General features: G+C 36.4%; 2 protein-coding genes across 6 annotated transcripts in view; both read right to left on the bottom strand.

Moving 5' to 3' along the window:
• Positions 1-12,596, bottom strand: part of LOC111564001 (kinesin heavy chain-like) — a 31,917-nt gene extending 19,321 nt beyond the window's left edge. The window contains exons 1-12 of one of the 3 annotated variants that reach the window (XM_055008486.1): positions 12,455-12,596; positions 12,043-12,192; positions 8,814-8,901; positions 7,768-7,841; positions 5,864-5,968; positions 5,590-5,638; positions 5,407-5,462; positions 3,763-3,850; positions 2,938-3,062; positions 2,752-2,856; positions 2,512-2,660; positions 378-526 (exon numbers count right to left, since the gene is read on the bottom strand). In XM_055008486.1, the coding sequence (XP_054864461.1) occupies positions 378-526; positions 2,512-2,660; positions 2,752-2,856; positions 2,938-3,062; positions 3,763-3,850; positions 5,407-5,462; positions 5,590-5,638; positions 5,864-5,968; positions 7,768-7,841; positions 8,814-8,901; positions 12,043-12,168 (1,114 nt within the window). In that variant the 5' untranslated portion in view covers positions 12,169-12,192; positions 12,455-12,596. Of the gene's footprint in view, positions 1-377; positions 527-2,511; positions 2,661-2,751; positions 2,857-2,937; positions 3,063-3,762; positions 3,851-5,406; positions 5,463-5,589; positions 5,639-5,863; positions 5,969-7,767; positions 7,842-8,813; positions 8,902-12,042; positions 12,196-12,454 lie in introns of those variants that run through there. The other 2 variants (XM_055008487.1, XM_055008488.1) reach the window with 2 other exon arrangements.
• Positions 12,597-14,470: 1,874 nt separating this feature from the next.
• LOC111564006 (methyl-CpG-binding domain protein 5) overlaps positions 14,471-19,330 on the bottom strand; it is a 31,353-nt gene continuing 26,493 nt past the window's right edge. For all 3 annotated transcript variants that reach the window (XM_023263327.3, XM_055008481.1, XM_035944973.2), the window contains exon 10: positions 14,471-19,241. In XM_023263327.3, the coding sequence (XP_023119095.1) occupies positions 19,179-19,241 (63 nt within the window). In that variant the 3' untranslated portion in view covers positions 14,471-19,178. The remainder of the gene's footprint in view (positions 19,242-19,330) is intronic.

Raw genomic sequence — 19,330 nt, 5'->3', positions numbered from 1 at the left:
GAAAAAAAGTTATTTTCGTTAAACTTTTATAAGTGAGTTTAAAAATAGTTCTCAAAATATAACTAATATGGAAATATTCTTCATTTTAGGACCCCTCTTTGTGGAAATAAACCTTAGTTTGGAGGACAATGTAGTTTTGTGTTATTACCGCATTCAAAGCGGATTGATTTTCAGTATCAAATTGCTCCTTTTGTGCTAAATAAATGATGTAAATTACTTGCATATGTCTTAAAGTGCTGATTAGGTGCATATTTGTATATTAAGAGAGTCAAACAATGGCTCAGACCCCAGAGAGTTTAGAAAAAAACCCTCCAACAGAGCTCCGATGTAAATGATGTGTTTTTTCTTTTTGCCCAGATAATAGATCATTTTCTCACCGTTCCTCCAGCGGTTGAGTTCGGCCTCCAGCCTCTGGATGATGTTTTTCAGGCTCTTGTTCTTATCCTTCTCCTTCTCGTATTTCTTCTTCCACTCCTCGGCCGTCAGCTCCAGGTTCACAGACACTGTGTTCTTGATGGTCTTGGCTCTAAACAACCAAAAAAAATCACTTATTGTGCTTCATTCTTCTCTGCACTTGATCCACAGCTTTCATCTGCAGATAAACTTTCAAAAACTGATGAAACAGAAGAAGCTCCAAGTTACAAAGTTGGACTACAATGAACAAACATGGAATATAAACACAATTTATAAACACAACTTTCCATTAAAAGTGCATAAAAACTGTTGCCAATGTATTCCCATTTTTTTTGTTGCTTTTTTGATATGTTTACGTTGATCATTTTCAGTAGATAATATATTCTTGTTGACGGATTTATTAGGTTTTCCTTCCGTTTGAAGACTTCAGAAAGGATTTATTAATTGTGCAATTAGCGCACCATCAGTTAAAAACAAGTCAATATTTAAGTATTTAGTAAAGTAAGATACACAGATGTGAAAGTACAGAGTTTTATTTGAAACCGCAATATTTCACGTTTTTCTACGTTTAAAACTAGTTTTTCAAGACATCTGCTGCAAAAACTACCACTAAAAATGCAAAAAAATAGCCACAAATACTGCATTTTCTCGCTAATTCAGCTCAACATGCGACACATGTAATGAAAATCACATTAAATATGCTGTTACTTTAAAAACTTGAGCATTCACAAAGGGAAGTAGTGATTTCCAGAAAGCCAAAATCATATTTTATGCAGAGTCAGTTTCTGCAGTTTGAATGTACATAAAGAGGAGCTCCACCCTTCTAGAGCTGTCCTCTAATGCTGGAAATCTCATTTTGCAGAGAAACTCCTCATTTCCTCTCAGCCTCTCCTTGGCAGAGGGCAGATGGCTGCGCAGTAATCATTCATCAGTCATCTCTCTGCCGATTCTTAACGGTTTGTTGCATAAGCAGTTTGACCTCAGACACCGATGATGGAAATTCAGCGGAGACAGTTTCAGCAGCTGGATTGTCTGCGGTGGATTTATTCTTAGTTTTAGAAGACAAATAAAGGAGGCGACACGCTGCAGATCTGTTAATAGGAGTAAACACAGCGGGAAACTCGGAGCCATCTGGTTGTTAGTTTGCAGCACTGACGTCAACCAGAGTCCTAATGAGACGACGTTCACCTTCATGAAGAGCTCCAAACAAGAAGCAGCTCTGCATTTGGTTATAACTGACCGAAAACCAGAATCTGCATATTTGATGTTTGATAAACCTTTTAAACTGTTTGTGTTTCTATTATTTATATTGATTATTTATAGGGAATGTTTTTAGAACAATTTCTGCTCAACCATGTCTAATTTTACTGATATTTTTATAGCATTTGATATCAATATTTCTAAATATTTTGTCATTTTGGACTTAGTGATTTAACAAAAAGTAAGGGTATCCATAAAAAACATCGCACAGAAGAATTTCCAGAAGAACAACTTAAAAGATTAGTCGCATGATAATCAATAATCAATCATTTAATGCTTAAAAATGAGTTGCTGCAGTTTCTACAATGTGATTTTCTCTGTTTAATTTCTGTTTAATTTCACTGTAAAATGAATTTCAGGGGGGTTCAGACAGTTTTTTGGTCAAAAAAATACCATTTACAGATGTCAACTCAGACTTGAATGAATTTCATAATTATAATAGGTAAAATATATATATAAAAAATGCCCGTATTAAACATATTAAACAATAAATATTAGTTCTATTTGGAGAATATTTTGTTTTTTGTGGTACAACTTCAAACAGCCTAAAATTTCAATGTTGAAAAAAACTCAGTTCAGGGGTAATTTTCTACACAAATCATCTATAAAACATCACTCAAAGCCATAGTAAAAAAGCCCTTAGTGTATTTTTTTCTCTAACTTTTTTAATATTTAATGTTACTTTATTCTAGTATTTGTTTGGCTGACAGTGACGAGAAAGCCAGAGATGATGTATTTAAGGATTTCAGGTCATTTTATGAATGAAAAGGGAAATAATTGATCATTTATGCCACAGTTTTACACTCATAGTTGCTATAAAGAAGAAGCTACAGGTACCTCTGTCCAAACATGAGCGTGGATTTGGTCTCGGCTTCGTTGTAGATGGACGGCGAGCAGCAGATGATGATGGTGGTGCGACAGTTTCCTCCCAGAGAGTCCTGCAGGATTCTGGTCATCTTGCTGTCTCTGTATGGGACGTGGGTTTTCTGAAAAACAAACGTACTGCAGCTTCATCTACTGAGACTACTGCTGGATTTTTCATACATTTCTCTAACTACTAATCATCGTGTGACTTACCGTTCCCTCGGCCAGAGCGGAGATGACGTTTCCCAGCGCCGACAGAGATTTGTTGATGTTCTTCGCCTCGTCCAGCACCGCCCCCTCAGCTCCCGTCTTGCTGACCTGTTGAAACAGATTTTATATCAACTTTACAACTCACAAAAGTCGATTTAGCTCTATTTTTCAGAATTCGCTCCGACCGACCTTCTCGCTGCCGGCCAGGTCGACCAGGTAGAGCTTCCCCGACAGCTTCTTCTCCGTCTCGATGTTTTCCTGCTTGATGTTGATGAGGAAGATGCTGTGGCTTCGAGAGCTGTGCTCATTCATGTCTGAAAAAACGACAAAAAACAACTACAGTCAATCTGCAGCAGCTTCTGTGAGTTTATTCTGGGTTTTATACTAATTCAGAGGTACTTGTAGTTAATGTGAAGCTTCTTTTTGCCTTCTATTCCACCATATTTCAGAGAAAAATTCTCTACTCCTTAAGATTCCTTAAATTATATAAAAATAGTAATAATAATAAATTTTATTTATTTGGGACCTTTCAAAACAGGGGTTTCACAAAGCATTAAAATACACAAAACATTAAATAAAACAGTAAAAGAAATAAAACATCAGTAAAAACACTGCAAACTTAAGAAGAAGCAAAGCGAATCCACATTTTTGCAGCAGAACTGTTTCTTCTTTTCTCTTCTGGCATAAATAACCTCACAAGATTTATTTTGTGGCCCTTTAAAGAGGCTGAAACACCTACAGCAGGATGGAAACCACTGATAAATGTGTTGAAAGTAGCTCCCCCTCAAGCAGAACCAGCACTAAAACATTGTTTACACATCAAATAATCAATATTAACAATCAAATAGAGTCAGAGAGGTTGTATTTCTGCAGCACAAATAACTTTACATTCATATTTTTAGTACACTTTGCACTGCTATTTGAGAGAAGAATCTGAGCAATGCTGCAGAAAGTTACAAAAATACCCATGCAAAGGACAAAAATCTGTTAAAATACATATATAAAGATACATACTAGTCACTGCCACGTGCCGATTGGCTTTTCCCTCATCAATGACGTCCATCACCTCCTCTGGACTGGACACGAAACGCTCAGTGCAGCCCTGGAAGTAGTAGTAACGGTGGAACACACAGTGGAGAATCAGGGAAGAAATGTTTCCTAAAATGAATTATTAGTCGCTGCAGCAGCAAAACCCTCCTGAGTTTATTTAAAAAGGATGTTTTTTTTTAACTTTTTATGAAATCGTGGAAGAACGTTTTATGTTTACTTCACTTTGTCTTTGTTAAAGTAAACCTCATTTCTCTCAGATTTCACAGATTCAGATTTAATCTTCATTAAAACGTCACAGAATCGCAGTTAAAGGCTCAATTACTGTAAAAACATAAACTACTTCATTTATTTATCTCCATTATAAAAAATGACACCGAATGCTCATTTTTTATTCATTAATATTCTTATTGAGCTGATCTAAATGAGCGTTTTGTGGTTCTTTAAGGCCTTTATGTACATTTATGTAACATTTTACAATAAGATTTTTTAAAAGTTTGAGTCATTTTGGACAGTTTGAGTCATTCTGGACAATTTTTGAGTCATTTTGGACAAAGTCTGAGTCATTTTGAAAAAAGCTTGAGACAATTTGAACAAAGTTTGAGCCATTTTGGACAAAGTTTGAGCCATTTATGTTAGGCCTGCCTCTGCAGGCTCTGACTAGGGCCCCTCCTTCCCCTTATGTGTGTTTCCTTTTTAGGAAGAAGTGACAGTGAGACAGCAGTGGCAGGTGTAGATGGTCCTCATCAGAGCAATCAGCAGAAGTGGGAGCAGATGTGCAGAGCCAGTCAGTCCACCACTCTGTCACAGCATAACCTGACTCTTCTCTTCGTTCAACGTCAGATCCCTGAACTGCTCCTGGATTTGGACTCATCAGACCCACCTGCCTTCCCCACCGTCAGGATTAGTCACCCGGTTCAGTCCCCAACCGTAGTTGCAGTTTTCAAGCCTCCTAGTCTGTTGGTTTTTCCACTTTAAGCATTAGAGTTTCTAGTTTGCGTGTCTTGTTTAACACTTTAGTTAGGGTGGCTTCGTTAACAGGCCTTTGGTTTTTCTGAACTTGTTGATGTGATTAGAGCTAGTGTTAAAGCTGTAGATCTCCTGCCCAGGAATTACCTGCTGTGGGTCAGCTACAATAGGCTTCTTGTTTCGTCCGCCAGCCACTAGAGGCTATAATATGTTCTAGGTAAAGTCATTATCTTGTTGTTCCGGTTGCTTCCGGTATTTTGAGTTTCCTTGGGAATTGTAGTTCTGTAATCCTTGTTTCAAATAAATGATTATTGCTGCATAGTCTGACTCCATCTCTTTCCTGCATCTGAGCTTCTAAGAGAAAAAACTTAACAATTTAGGACAAAATTTGAGCCATTTTGGTCATTTTCTGAGTCATTTTGGTCATTTTTGGAGCCATTTTGGACAAAGTTTGAGTCATTTTGGTCAAAGTCCAAATGTCCATCACACATTTTTAATCGATTTAAAAATGTGTGATGGACGCATTAAAAGAAACAGCTTAGAACAATTATCACAAACGCTGTGACTGTGTTAATTTTTTTTAAAATGAATTAACAATAATAAAAAATAAATAAAGATGATGTGTCTCTCCTGTATACCAACCTTGACGTACGGAACCCTGTTTTTGTCTTCATGCACAGCGAGATTCGTCTTCGACACTTCAAACAGAAAAAAATAACCCAAATCAAAAATATTTTTAACACAAATCATCATGCAAACTGTGGCAACAATCGAACCATTTAAATTCACTTTACACGTAAACTTGAGACAAGAAATCCGACTTACCGTCCAGCAAGTCTCTGATCTTATCCAAGTAGATTTCAAAATAAGAGACCTGCACAGAGAGAATTTCAGGGATTAAAAATCTATTTGATTTTTTTTGTTGAATTTAATGTGGTTAAAAAAAAAAACTTTAATTCAATGAATACAAAGCGAACATACAATGTCAAATCTAATAGTCCAGGGAAACTGCACTAAATGTTGCCAGAGGTTCACATTATTTTCCATAATTTTTTTAATGAATTATTTTAATATTTACCGCAGATACTTTTGTTCCTACCTTGATGTGAAACTCCAGGTTCTCGTCCATGGAGTAAATGTGGTCAAAGATGTCGTGGGCGATTCGGGGGATGATTCCCATCAGCTGGGGGTCGTGCAGTTTGCCCTGAAAAAAACAACAAATAATATACTGTTAAATATCACAAACTTTGTGAGTTTGTTTGATGTAAAGCTGAAGCCACTCCAGAGGAATTTAAAGAAGGAACATCTGGGTTCAAAGGTGGGATTAATGTAAAGACGGCGAAGCAGAGGTCGCAGGTCACATCAGAGAATTAAAAAAGAGGCTCTAGGCTGGATTAGTCAGCGAGCTGCACTAATTTAAACACAACCAACGATGCGGGATCTCCTCCGGGTGCAGCTGGACGAAAAAACTTCCCTCGACATCTTGATCACAGGCTTCACTGTCACACATGCGTGAGTGGATTTAGGGTTTGGTGTAAGTCTGTTACACAATGACTGCTGCTCTAATCCGTCAACCGAAGATGAAAGTTCACAATAAAACACCCTGCAAGTCTTAAAATCATCGATCGATCAACTGGTGGATTGATTCGCAATAAAGACACGAGGGTTTAATTTATTTATGGAGCTCTTACTGGTTTTTATAGCCCCTATGTCACCTCACTACTGTCTTTTATTTAGTTTTTGTCTTTTTATTTTGTGTTTTAGATGCCTTACTTGTTGTAATGTTTTTATCAATTTACTAACTTTGCTTTTTAATATTTATGTGTGCCTTCACTTTCCAGGTGTACAGCTTTAGTGTTTCAGTTATATCTTACCAACACTGTGGCAATTTTATAATATTTTAAAGCTCATTTTAGATGAATTTCATCAGTATTTTCTAATTGTGGCAGGTTGAGATTGATGAAATGCTGCTGTTTTGTATTTTAGGGCCATAGTATTGATGTTAAATTAGAAAACAGGCCAACTTCAGGAGTCAATACTGCTGTTTCTGTGTAAGAACTATGCACATCTTGTAATAATACATTCAGATTTCACATATAAACCATTAAAAATGCCATTATTAATCAGATTTAATCCATTTTTGTGGTCAGGTGCTTGTATTTTAGCATATTAAATTAAATTAGAAACCATGGTAATATATGAACCAATGTGAGCAAATTTACACTCTTAGACAGTTTAATATACCTTTTAAAATCCAGTTCAAATGATGAAATTGATTTAATGACCTACCTAAACTTCGATATTCCACAATGTACAAAGCTATTCTTGTTTGGTGTTGTGCAGTAAAACTTATCCTAACATTTCCTTTGTTTTGTTTTAGTTTTAGGGAACGAGGAGCTGACAGCTAGCTGAATAAATAAATACATTTAGCAGAGCAGGGTATGAATGAATGAAGCATTTCAATTTGTATATGAAATAAAATAAAAAACTAAATCTAAATTTCAGGTTTCACCTCATGCAACATTTCAGAGAAACCTCTTCAGCTGTCGTATGGTTGAAAGATAAAGTGATCTGTAGCTTATTATTAAAAAAAAAAAAACATAATTAGGAGAGAGGAGGTGGCTGAGAGCAAGAGGTGGAACTTAAATACTCTGGATGATCATTTAATTACAAAGCCTAATGCACTAGTAGGGCCACAAAATTAAATGAATATTAATCACAACCATGATTTGGGATTTCCGTGATTATATAAACACATTTGACAGCAGAATTTACATTTTAAAAAAGCGCCCTGCTTGTAGAAAACTCTCGTGCAGATAAAATTGAGTTCCAACTTGAGTAAATCTGACATTAAAATGATTTATTTCACTGTTTTTCAACTAATTTCTGGTCACATATGCCTACCAGCTACATTAGCCTGCATGTGAGTTTTGTGCCCGTTAATTTGTCTAAATCAGTGATGCAACCTTTTGTCCAAAGAGGAACTGCTGGATTTTGTCGTACCTCCATGGTGTGCGTCTTCCCAGAGGACGTCTGTCCGTAGGCAAAGATGGTCCCGTTGTAGCCACCCAGCACATCTGGAATCACAGAAAAAACACAAATATTTGATCCTATAGTAGCTCATGACACATTTATGTAGATTTCTTTGCTTGTAAACCTGTAAACATAACATTATAAACACTAATTTTGCATTTTTTTCTCACGCGGCTGCTAATGGTACCATTGGTTTTATACTTAAGTACCTTTCAGACATCAGATACGTCAAACTGCTGCTTTATCAGTCTGTTAATGTGATGGCATTTTGTCATTTTTAATGTTCCTCATGACTTCATTAAAACACGTTGACAAAGAGAGACAAGATAAGACACGTGTCATACAGAATGGCTGCCAACAAGCCAGAGATGATTTAAACTTATAAATTACAAATGAAGGTACTGTTGTGGTGTCTCATATTGATAATGCAGATTTTTAATGAACTCAGAAGAAATAATCCTAAACAACTGGAAGCAACAAACTAAATTTCAGCTCATTAGTCAAAACCTGGATGACATTCATTACTGTTGATTCTTATTATTTTCACCTGTTACAGACTCTCTCTATATCATGGCAAAGTTTCATTTTAATGGATATTTTAGTTTGCAATACAGATGCATGTATTTCAGAGCTGCTGTGTTGAAACTAGTAAGCTCAATTTAATTTTATGGACATTTCAGTTTCTAATACATGTGCATGTTTTTCAGATTTTACTTTTGCTATTTCTAACAACAATTTTGAAAAAAAATCTCACCTTTTTCCATATATAACCTTCTGCATTATAATCACAAGACCTTTGTCCCCAGCAGATATACTAAATAAATCAAATAAATCAAGCTGGTGCATGTTTCTAATACTGTTATGGGAATTTGTGGAGCAAATAAATGAAGTTTCCAGTCATCAGAGTCTTTGTCATGTGGAACGTCATTATGTAAAATAAAAGCAGAGCAGATTAAGTCTGCGTGCAGATATTTGTTAGATTAGAGTTACATAAGAACAATTCTCCATTGTCCTACCTTTAACTATTTGTTTGGCACACTGGTCGTACACTTGTTCCTGCGACGTGTTTGGAGGCAGCACTCGGTCGAACACAAACGGTTTACCCTGTTTCAGACACAAAAAAAAACAAACATCAGCAACAGATTTCAGATTTGGCGGCTTACTCTGAGTTTTCTCTTGAATGTGTTGCTACAGCTCATCTTCAGCCATCATGATCTATTTTTGCGAAACAAGTGGTGAAACTCCACCTGTTCCCAGTGAAGTTTATCTTGTTTCAGGCATTTAAATGAAGCCCAACAAACCTTTGCATAGGAATAAAGGAAATGCAGGTTTTTGTAGATGCTTTCTCTGCAGAAAATCAGATTTGAATACATTTCAGGACTCAATTATGCACTGAATGACTGGTATAGATGCAGATTCTTCATGTTTTGCAGCTTTAATGAGGCTTTGTTGGGAAAATCCAAACAAAAACAGGATTATCAATCATCTAAATTATCACTGATTGACATTACACACAAAATACAAACACCTGACCACAAAAATATGGATTAGAACTGATTAATAATGGCATTTTTGATAATTTAAACATAAAAATTTAATGCATTATCACAAGATGTGCATATTTCCTGCACAGAAACAGCAGTAGTGGTTCCTAAACTTGGCCTGTTTTCTAATTTAGCATCAGTGATATAGATCTAAAATGCTTGTGACCCCAAAATAGCAGCATTTCATAGTCCTCTACCTGCCACAATTAGAACATACTGATCAGATTCAAGTACACAAAGCTTATTTTTTGGCAACGCTGAGCTGTAAACGCTCCAGTAACTTCCCGGCTCTGACTTCGCTCTGACCATCCATCATTCCTGCTGCCCTTCTCCGACTCCTCCTGACTCGTTCTCTCAGGGGTAAAAGCCTCATTCCTGCAGAAATCATCCTCTCAGCACTTGGAGGGAGCAGCAGCAGCACTCTGACTGCGTCCGAGCCCCAAAATAAAGCAGAGAAACCCCTGACACTGACAGTATCGGTTGTGTGCAGCCTCGGTAATGCACCTCTGTGCTTTTGATTGATGTTACGAGGAGGTGATGTGCAGTTTGTCTTGACAGGAGCATTTCTGGGTAATAATGCAGCGGCATGAATAATGCAGGGCTGCTGATGGCGACAAGGATGAGGGATCTTCATCCTCACGCTCGGCAAAAGTTAATTTCTCGCTTGTTTTTCGAGCTGTCTTGCAGATTTTAGGATTGTGTCAGCAGATGAGTGACATGATTTTTCATTTTTGGTGCTTTAGAAGTAATTTTAAGGTAGGTTCGAGGACACATGGGTAAATAAAAGTGCAAATTTACAGGAAAATCCGAGCAAAATACTGCAGACAAACACAGCTTTTCTAATGCAGAGGTCAATTTTTGATATTGTCAGATATTTTACTTCCATAATAACATGTATTCTTACAGATTAGTGGCAAGAAAACATCCATAAACACATATTAAAGTGTTTATTTACTTTGCCTTTTGGGCATTTGTGCACATTAATGTTCATTTAAAGAGATTTTTTCCTCATTTACATATGTAAACATAAAATTCCAGAAAACCTGTAATCCAAAAAATAATTGTCTTACTGTAAATAATGAACGTGGGTACTTTCACGGTGATATCTACTAGCTTAAAATTTTAACAGAAAATAGAGGTTTCTATTAAAGATTTCACAACATGTAACTTAACCTATAATTTTCTCAAAATTCGTTTTTTCTTTAGTCAGAAATCTTGACCAGTAGAGAAAACTTTCTATTTTTATTCCTATCTATATTCTAAGGGGTTCTACAGAAATTAAATATTAGTCACAGCCTGATTTACAGCATATTTTATTCCTAAAAATCTGTCAAAAATGGATTTTCCCCCACTGATAAACAAAGACATTTAAAATCAGTTTCTAAAAACCTTAGATTCTAATATGTCAGTAAAATAAAACTAGAATTTGCAGCTGTTTTGATTCAATTTTCATATTTCTGTTGTGGAAGCTGATGTAAAGGAGGGCATTTTTTAGATATGTAATAGCCTTTTTTTTTGCATATTTAACATTTCAGAAAAGTTGTAATACAAAAACATACTGTCTTATTGCAAGCATTTAAGTGGTTGAACTTGTTTAAATTTTACAACAAAAACTAGTTGGGAGATTAATGAAAAAAATTACTTTTTGTACAAATAGTAAAACTTTACATGTTCCATAAGAGCAAAACAGCACTGCTTTTCCGTTTGGACAATGAATTAAAAAGTAGAATATAAACAGAGGAGAGTTTCTGTCACCTTTAAATCTCAGGTGGCTGAGGTCAAAATTCAAACCACTTTTTAATAAATCACCTTAAATTTAGGCCACAAAGTGTAAGCTGGAATTCCAAGGGGTGGAAAACACACACTAGATACACACAAAAGTAGCTTAAAAATAACCTAAATGTATGGAAAAACGCAGTATTGACGTGGCTTTCTCTGCGTTCCAGTTGCCTAATGAATCAGCAGATCCATAACAGTGTGTCAGCATGAGTAATGTTTGACCTCTGACCTCCGAGTTCGTCCACAAATCTATTTTAATACAATAGAAAACCTTTAAAGCCATTTATGACAGTGTTACGATTCGATTTTGTCGATGAAACTGCATTTTAAAGTTGTTTCTTTGCCTCCCCCCCCCCAAAATATTTATATTTTGACTATTGGAATTCAATTAAATACATGAAATTCAAGTTAGTTTACTACAACTGTGTGTTGATTAGATTAAAAATGCATGTTAAACTCTTGTCAATGAAATATTAATTGTGTTTAATGGTGTCAAGCTGGAGTACCACATGCAGCTATTTATAGCAGGAATTTTGACTGCATTTGTTTTTGAGTTTTGACACGTTCTGATTTAAAATGTGCATATTTAAGAGTTTGTTTACACTGACTGAGTGGAGTTTTATTAATATTGCAGCAGCTTTTATACCAACTAGACAGAATATTACTGCAAATAATGTGATTTGTTTGGCTTTATGGTGATTAGTTTCTGATTATACACCATTAAATTCCATATATTTGTAATATTATGCTATAAATAAAGTTATTCTAGAGGTGTAATATCTATGCTGTTAGACTACTGCGCACTTGGCATCCTGCCTGCACAGCTTTTTGGTGACTTTGTTGCTTTAAAACACTGCAGCGTTTGTATTTTTAGCTCCACACAGATGCAAAAACAAAAAAACATCAACATGACAAGACTTGCCGTTATGAGCACGGTGTCGTCCTCCTTGAATTTGGGGATATATTTGTCTCCTCGGGTGATCTCGGCCTCGTTCAGCGGCCTGAAGCGGCACATCACTCTCACCCCGCACTCCGCCGCATCCACCATGGCTGCTGGCTGTGTTTACACCGCCTCCTCCGGAGAAATGCGGGCCACAGATAAATAAATAAACAAACAACAGGCTGGAGGTGGCAATTTAAAAAAAAAACAAAACAAAAAAAAAAAAACGTTTCAGGCACGGTGGTGCCCAAAGTGAGGCTCACGGACCTCCAGCCGGGTTGATTCTCCTCCACGTCCCAGGAAAAGTCAGAGTATTTGCTAAATAATAACAATAAAATAAATGTTTAAATCATATTTGGCGACCAAAGTGTTAAAATGCTTCCACTGTCCTCACCGGGAGAAAGTTCATCCGATGCGCAACCTTCATCCGAGCCGAGAGTCTCCGGGTTTCCTCAGCTGCGCCATGGCCGAACACCGCAGCGCTGCGTCCCGTTGCGGTGCCTCGGTGAGCGGGGCGGGGAGCCTCCCTCTGCGGTGGGGAGAACCGAGAGGACCCTGCGGTGCTGGAGGGTGTGAGCGGCGGGGACAGGCCGGTGCTGCTGGACGGGCTGCAGAGGGACAGAGTGGAGAGGATGCGCAGAGACAACCGCAGCGTCCGGACTAGCAATGAGGGCGCGCTCCCGCACGGTGCCGCGCCGCGTGTCCGCGACCTGCATCAGCACCATCATCACTGAGCTGCTCGTGTACGCGCACTGACAAAACCTAAAACCTTACATGTAGTTACAGTACTGTTCCTTTAGTGACTTAAAAACAAAAATACTGTTCACTATTATACCATAGTATTATCTTTTTAATCTACGACATCTTAGTCGTATTTACATCATATCTTATTAGTAGTTTTTATTTATTATATCTTAGCAGTACTTTTTACTATTATATCTTAGTAGTTTTTATCTATCATATCTTAGTAGTAGTTTTTATCTAACATATAATAGTATTTTTTTAATCTGTTATATCTTGGTAGTAGTCTTTTTTTTGCATTTTTTTAACCTTAAATTGCAGTGTTTTACCATATTTAAATAAGCAATAAAATATTTGCTATTATTGTAATGGTGAAACAGACATGTCACATTTTCTTGTGCAATGTGATGTATCTAAACTGCATTATTTATAATTCAACTTAAGAACCGAATGAATATTAGTCACAGGAGCTAATTTTTAGATATGCTTTTACTTTTGATTTAGTTGCATATTAATACAATAATTTAAATGTATTTTTTTTATATAATTAGGATTTAAATGCAGAACTTGTAGTTCAGTTTTTGTACATTGTACTTTTTCTTAGCAAAGGTCAAAGGTGACAATAAAAATGACTTAAGTAGTCCGCTTGACTGATATAACGTTACTGTTTAGAATTTTTAAAATTACTAAAAACTCAGTTAACTGCATATTGACACATTACCTGACATACTAATGGTTTTTAGAGGAACCGTTGTCTGAAACGACGTTCTTCGTTTGTACTAAAGCTAAGCGGCTAGCACCTAGCTTAGCCTAGCTAGGATTTGCCAATATTATAAATATTGAGAGAAACTACTTCATTTTCTTAAAAATACGCCAACCAACTGTTTGCACCTCTATCGCATTAAATAGTCGGCAAAGTCGCTTCTATTTCAAATAAAACACGTTTTTAAGAAGCTTGGTGTTGCCTCGTCACAGGTTAGGCCAACGTTTGTAAGCTAGCTAGCGTTAGCATACGAGCTACATGAAAAAATGTCGCTTTTCAAGGAAGTTGAGGAAAATCTCACCGCAGTGTTCATTTAGTAGCTGCTCCGGACTCTCTGTCCCATCATAAGATATTCAACCTCAGCTGAGGCTAGCTAATCAAGGAATTAACCTGAAACAGAAGTTAGCATTGGGCTCCTAACCGCGTCAGGGCCTTAAAAATAGGCGTATGTGAATTGGAGGACGACAACATGGCCCGGAACAACAGCTTTATTGTATATTTTATTTATTTTTAACTAAGCAGTGTTGTATTTTGTTTAGTAATTTATTCTTGAGAATAGACCTCAATGTCAGCCATTAATATATACATTTTGGTAAAAAAACGTTGACAAAATATTTAATTCGTAAAATCCAACATTTTTTCATGTTTTTAAGCATTACACATCTCATTTGACCGTTTATCCATCTCTCCAGTGATGTGTGTTAATTAAATATCTATTAGGATGCTTTTATTTTACATTATCAACCGTTATTTCAGCTTTTTGAATTTTTTTAAAAATTATTTTTCTATATTCCCAGTTGGGTCATCTTATGCTTTCATTATTAAATGTGCTCCACTGTTCATCCACTAGAGGACAGTGTGCAACAAAAAACACGTTTGTTTCACAGTAACTTCCGTCTCAATAAATCCAATTTTTAGATTTATTATATAAAATAATTTGGGGACGATAAAGGAACAATAATTAACAACAATAACCCGCTGCAAACTAGATTATTCAAGTAAGAGTGACCATGTTTTTAATATCTTAAACATCTGTGCAACATTATTCAAAATGTTACATCACTGCATGACCTGTAATGTTTCACAATATTTACAAAAAAATGCTGCTTACATCAAACCATTTAAAAAAAGAAAAGTCCAAACAATCTCAAAATAATGGACTCTGACAAACTATCCCTAGCCCACATTAATGCAAAAAAAAAGAAAAATAAAACAAGAGCAATCAAGTGCACATCATACTTCACGCAAGTCTATTTTTTGTAAAGTATATATTAGTGAGAAAATATATACTTAATTACAAGTTGAAGAAATAAAATACTGACAACAAAAGGGTAGAAGAGGGGATTCAAGGAGCGGGAAAACAAACACCGGAAAAAATAAAAATCACACTCACACCTCACACGCACACAATCACAGGCAGAAAGGGGGGGAAAAAATAGACTGCACAGACCACCTCTTGACCACAAATAACATGAAACTGATAAAACAGATCCATAACACATGGGTTCCCAACATGAGAGCGGGTTCCTGCATGTCATTGCACAAAAAACTGTGGGGGGTGGGGGGGGGTGGGGGGGGGGCAGAATGAACTTTACCGAAAGAGCCTGTGTTCTTCAACGATAAATGTCACATTTTGAAAAAAAAGAGGCTTTTCCATGTCAGTTTACAGTAAAAAAAATAATACAAAATCCACTCCTGAGGTTCTCAAAAGTGGGCACAAAGGAAAAAAGGGGGACATTTGGAAGAACAAACGATGAAATATGCGTCAAAAGTATCCAAATGTCCTCGATTTTTTTCTTTACAGTACAACTTAAGGTTCTGAAAACACAAAAACAAAAGAATTTGACTCGGAGGCTCCATGTTTGAGATATTTGTCAGTTTGTGTGCACATCCGAAAGCTGTGGATATGTTTTAAAATAGTGTCGTTATCTAGTGTATTATTTGGTTTTAAGGTTATTTGCACGTCAAAATAAAACAAACATTTGTAATAGTTGAGTTTCTCATGAAAAGTTCAAGTAAATGGCATTTTTAGTAAACGTTTTCAGGGGGGATTTTGGACTTCCGGAGTGAGATATTTTCATTAAATCAAAACGAATGAATTACTACCTTCAACTGCTCCGAGGTTAGAGCATCTGAACAAACAAACAAAAAAAAAAAAAACAAGAATAAGAGATTATTTGTGCACATCAAAGGAGAAAATAGGCAGCAAATTACAAGTCCAAGACGAAGGAGAGAAAAAAAAGTAAGAGATGCAGTGTTTTCTAAGCAGTTGATCTTCGCCATCGATTTGTATATTGCACTCGATAATTCTGTAGTGATTTCAGGTCGCTGTTGGTTGGTTTTTTGATCTGGAGGAGCAGCCGTCGTGTTGATCCGGACTTCCCAATACTGTCAGACTGATCAAGTGATGATTCCGCTTCAGACTTTTCAGAGTTTGTAGTGTTAAAAAAAAACAAACAAAAAAACAACTGCATTTATTTACCAACACAAGACGTCGCCATCCGCCTTCTCAGACGTGCATATTCATAAATAGCATTTCTTTACTTAAGAAATCCATGACACAATCGGTATCAAAAACAAGTAAGCCTCACTGGAAAAAAAAAAAAAAAAAAAAAGAACTGTTATCTGTAATGCTCACTTCTTAAATAAAAGGGAATATGACCTTTGTAATGGACTCTGAATACATGATCTTGTTAAAAAAAGAACAAAAAAACATACATATACACATATAAGGCTTGAGTTCTCAACTCTTGGTAGTATTATTGCCATCTAGCATATTTGTAAAGCTTAAAATAAATATGGAGTACTGTACATAAATAATTTACATCAATATGCAGAACAAAAAAAAATAAATCAAAAATAAAAACACAAGGCCCCTAAATGTAAGAAATGCTTTCGTTTGCTCTTGAGTTAGTGTTGCTTTTGATAATCTAGAGGTTGGTTACTCTACCTAAAGCTATAGTTGTGGCCAAAAAAAAAAAACAAAACGCTACAGTTGTGGAAAAGGAAATAAAAATAAAGTAAAAAAATCACTGTACAAACAAGCACGAGAACATAATCACGACAGAAATCATCGATGCAGCCTGCGACTGAAGGAAAAATCCACCCGGTTTTTGTTGCTTCCCAAAGCCAAGTTAAATTACAGTTCTTCCAGCTGCAGCGGAGTTTCTGTGAGCGCAAACACTGAGTAAAGTGAGAGCCTTATTTTAGAAACATCAATCTGTACCGACGTTCGGCAGTAATGAAAAGGAGAAACAGATCCGAGATGAGGTGCAGACACCAATTTTGACGCCGTAATGAGCCGAATGCAACGCAGCCACGATGCTTTCAGTAATGCGACGACCGTACGGCGCGTTAACGTGCGCTTCATGGAGGTGTGACGGGGTTAGTTGTCTTTCTGCTGCAAGCCGGTTAGAGAAACGAGGTGTCAGTAGCGAGAATTCTGCCACTTTCTCGGACATGTGAGCAGGTTTTAATCAGCTTTTTGCATGTAAACATGACAAAAGACCGAAGCAGCCTGAAGATTACACGTGTAGAAATGCATCCTCCTATTTAAAGCCTGACTGAAACTAACAACAACAACTAAAAACTGAGCTGCTGCATTCATATATTTTCATTGTTGATGATTCTGTCAGTTGACTGATTACTTGTTTGGTCTATAAAAGGTCAGAAAAATGTGAAATGATGGAAAAATCCAACATAACAAATGTCTTGTTTTATCCACAACCAAAAGATAGTCAGTTTACTGTTACAGAGGAGGAAAGAAACCAGAACATATTCATTTAAGAAGCCTCAATCAGAGAATTTGGATTTTTTCCCTCAAAAAAACAAATCAATCTGTTTAATTTATTAGCTGTTCGGGCTATAAAAGGTCAGAAAATGACAACTTTAAATGTCCAGAAACCCAAATATAGTCAGTTTACTGTTTAGAAAACCAAAAATATTCACAGTTAAGAAGCTGTAATTACAGAATTTAGACTTTTTTCTCTCAAAAAATGATTCAAACTGATTTTTTTTTTTTAGGGTTGCACCCGAATACCCAAATATTCGGTCGTTATGGTGGTATCCGAATATTAATTTTGAGACAGAATACTGGCTCTTGTATTACAACTAAACCACACAGAATTACAGCAAGCTTTTAAAATATCGTGCAAAAAAGAGTTGCCTGAGGATGGCGCTGTAGGCTACATTAGCTTCAATTAACAGTAGAAGAAGCCCAAATAAACGCAGCTGTTGTCCAACAGCTAAAACAGCCTCCAAGAAGAAAAAATGAAAAAACTGTCCATCAACAAAAGAAAACTGGAAAGAACTGTTCTCAATCTGGAAAGTTGTCGTTAGTCTTTCATGTCAGGCGGTAAATAAAATGCTAACGGAAACACGGCGTTAGTTTTGAGTTGTGGCTGCATCTGCTTCATCTTTTCCCCCTCTTCAAACTGTAAATTTACGATGATAAAAAAACGAAGAAATGCCCCAAATTATCACATTTGAGAAGCTGGAAACTTAATTTTAAGCCTTTTTTTCACTGCTTTCGTTGTTACTTTTCATGCGTCACTTTTAAGCATTCATTAAAGTCTAGAAAATGTTGCCAGAGGGTGGATTTTTCCTTCCAATAACGGCAGGTAACAACTTTCTTTTGTTTGCCAGTTACAACAATTGGTAAACCCAGAAAATTCACCAGCCAACCGCACATAATGTAGTTTTTTTAAGCACAAACTGGACAAAATAATCATGATTTTCCTGTTAAAGAGGCGACCGGTGGAGCAGATGAAGGTTTACCAACATTCGTCAGGCCACTGAACACTTTCTGCTGGTAAAGTTCATTCTGTGTTTGAAATCTTTTTGTCCCCAATACAAAATGAACACTTAACTGGTGTGAAGTGACTGCTGTAATGGAGAACTCATATACTCATGCCTGTTTCACTGCTGTTCCCTTACAAAAGAAAGGAGAAAATATTTAAAAAAAAAAAAAAAACAACCAACCAAAAAAAGAAAAACAGCACGTCTTACAGTTCATCATATAAAAGCTTTAGGCTGTATTCTTATTTATCCTATGCATGCGGCCGTATGCAACCGCATTTCTGAATAGAAACCAAGACATTGGTACACTTCTTCTGCTTTGTTTTTGTACAATAAAAGATAAAATGTGCATTAGGTACGCTTGTACATGACATTGTACAATATTTACATACAATTCTTCATAGCATGAAATTTCAGGATTATCTATATACATATTGAAAATGTATCAGAAATATTTGGACTGTCTATTTTTCTTAAATATGTAAGGTAATGCTTGTAGCTTTTTTTTGTTTATTTTACTATCTTATACTAGAAAAAAATAGTTAATTCAGTGAGCTGTAGACAAATTGCAACCGTTTTTGATGTTTTTCTGTATTTTTTCTTTTTTTTTTCTTCTCTACAGTTAAAACTGTATTGGTGATTGGAATTTCCAGCACCTTCTGTGGTCAGTCATTAAGTCAAGTTGATATCATGGAACAACGATGTACCACTGAAAGTCCATGTGTAGCACCTGTTAGAGAGCTCAGATCGCATCAAAGCTGAACGGACGAAGTCTCCGAAAGGCTTTGAGGACGTTCTTGGGCCGACACATTCAATGTTATCTGGATATCTTCCTCCTCTTAGGCTTGGGGAGCTTCACCTGACGATCCCTCGACGGGATCTGATGGCAGATGGACAGAAACGTTACTGTGAAAGCCGGACGGGAAGCTAGGGTTAAAACAACACATGAGAACAGGTGCAAATACTCAC

The sequence above is a fragment of the Amphiprion ocellaris genome, chromosome 24, assembly GCF_022539595.1.
Source record: "Amphiprion ocellaris isolate individual 3 ecotype Okinawa chromosome 24, ASM2253959v1, whole genome shotgun sequence".
In the NCBI taxonomy this organism is placed as follows: domain Eukaryota; kingdom Metazoa; phylum Chordata; class Actinopteri; family Pomacentridae; genus Amphiprion; species Amphiprion ocellaris.
The sequence above is the reverse complement of the archived record's forward strand: the minus strand, read 5'-3'. Positions and strand labels throughout refer to the sequence as shown.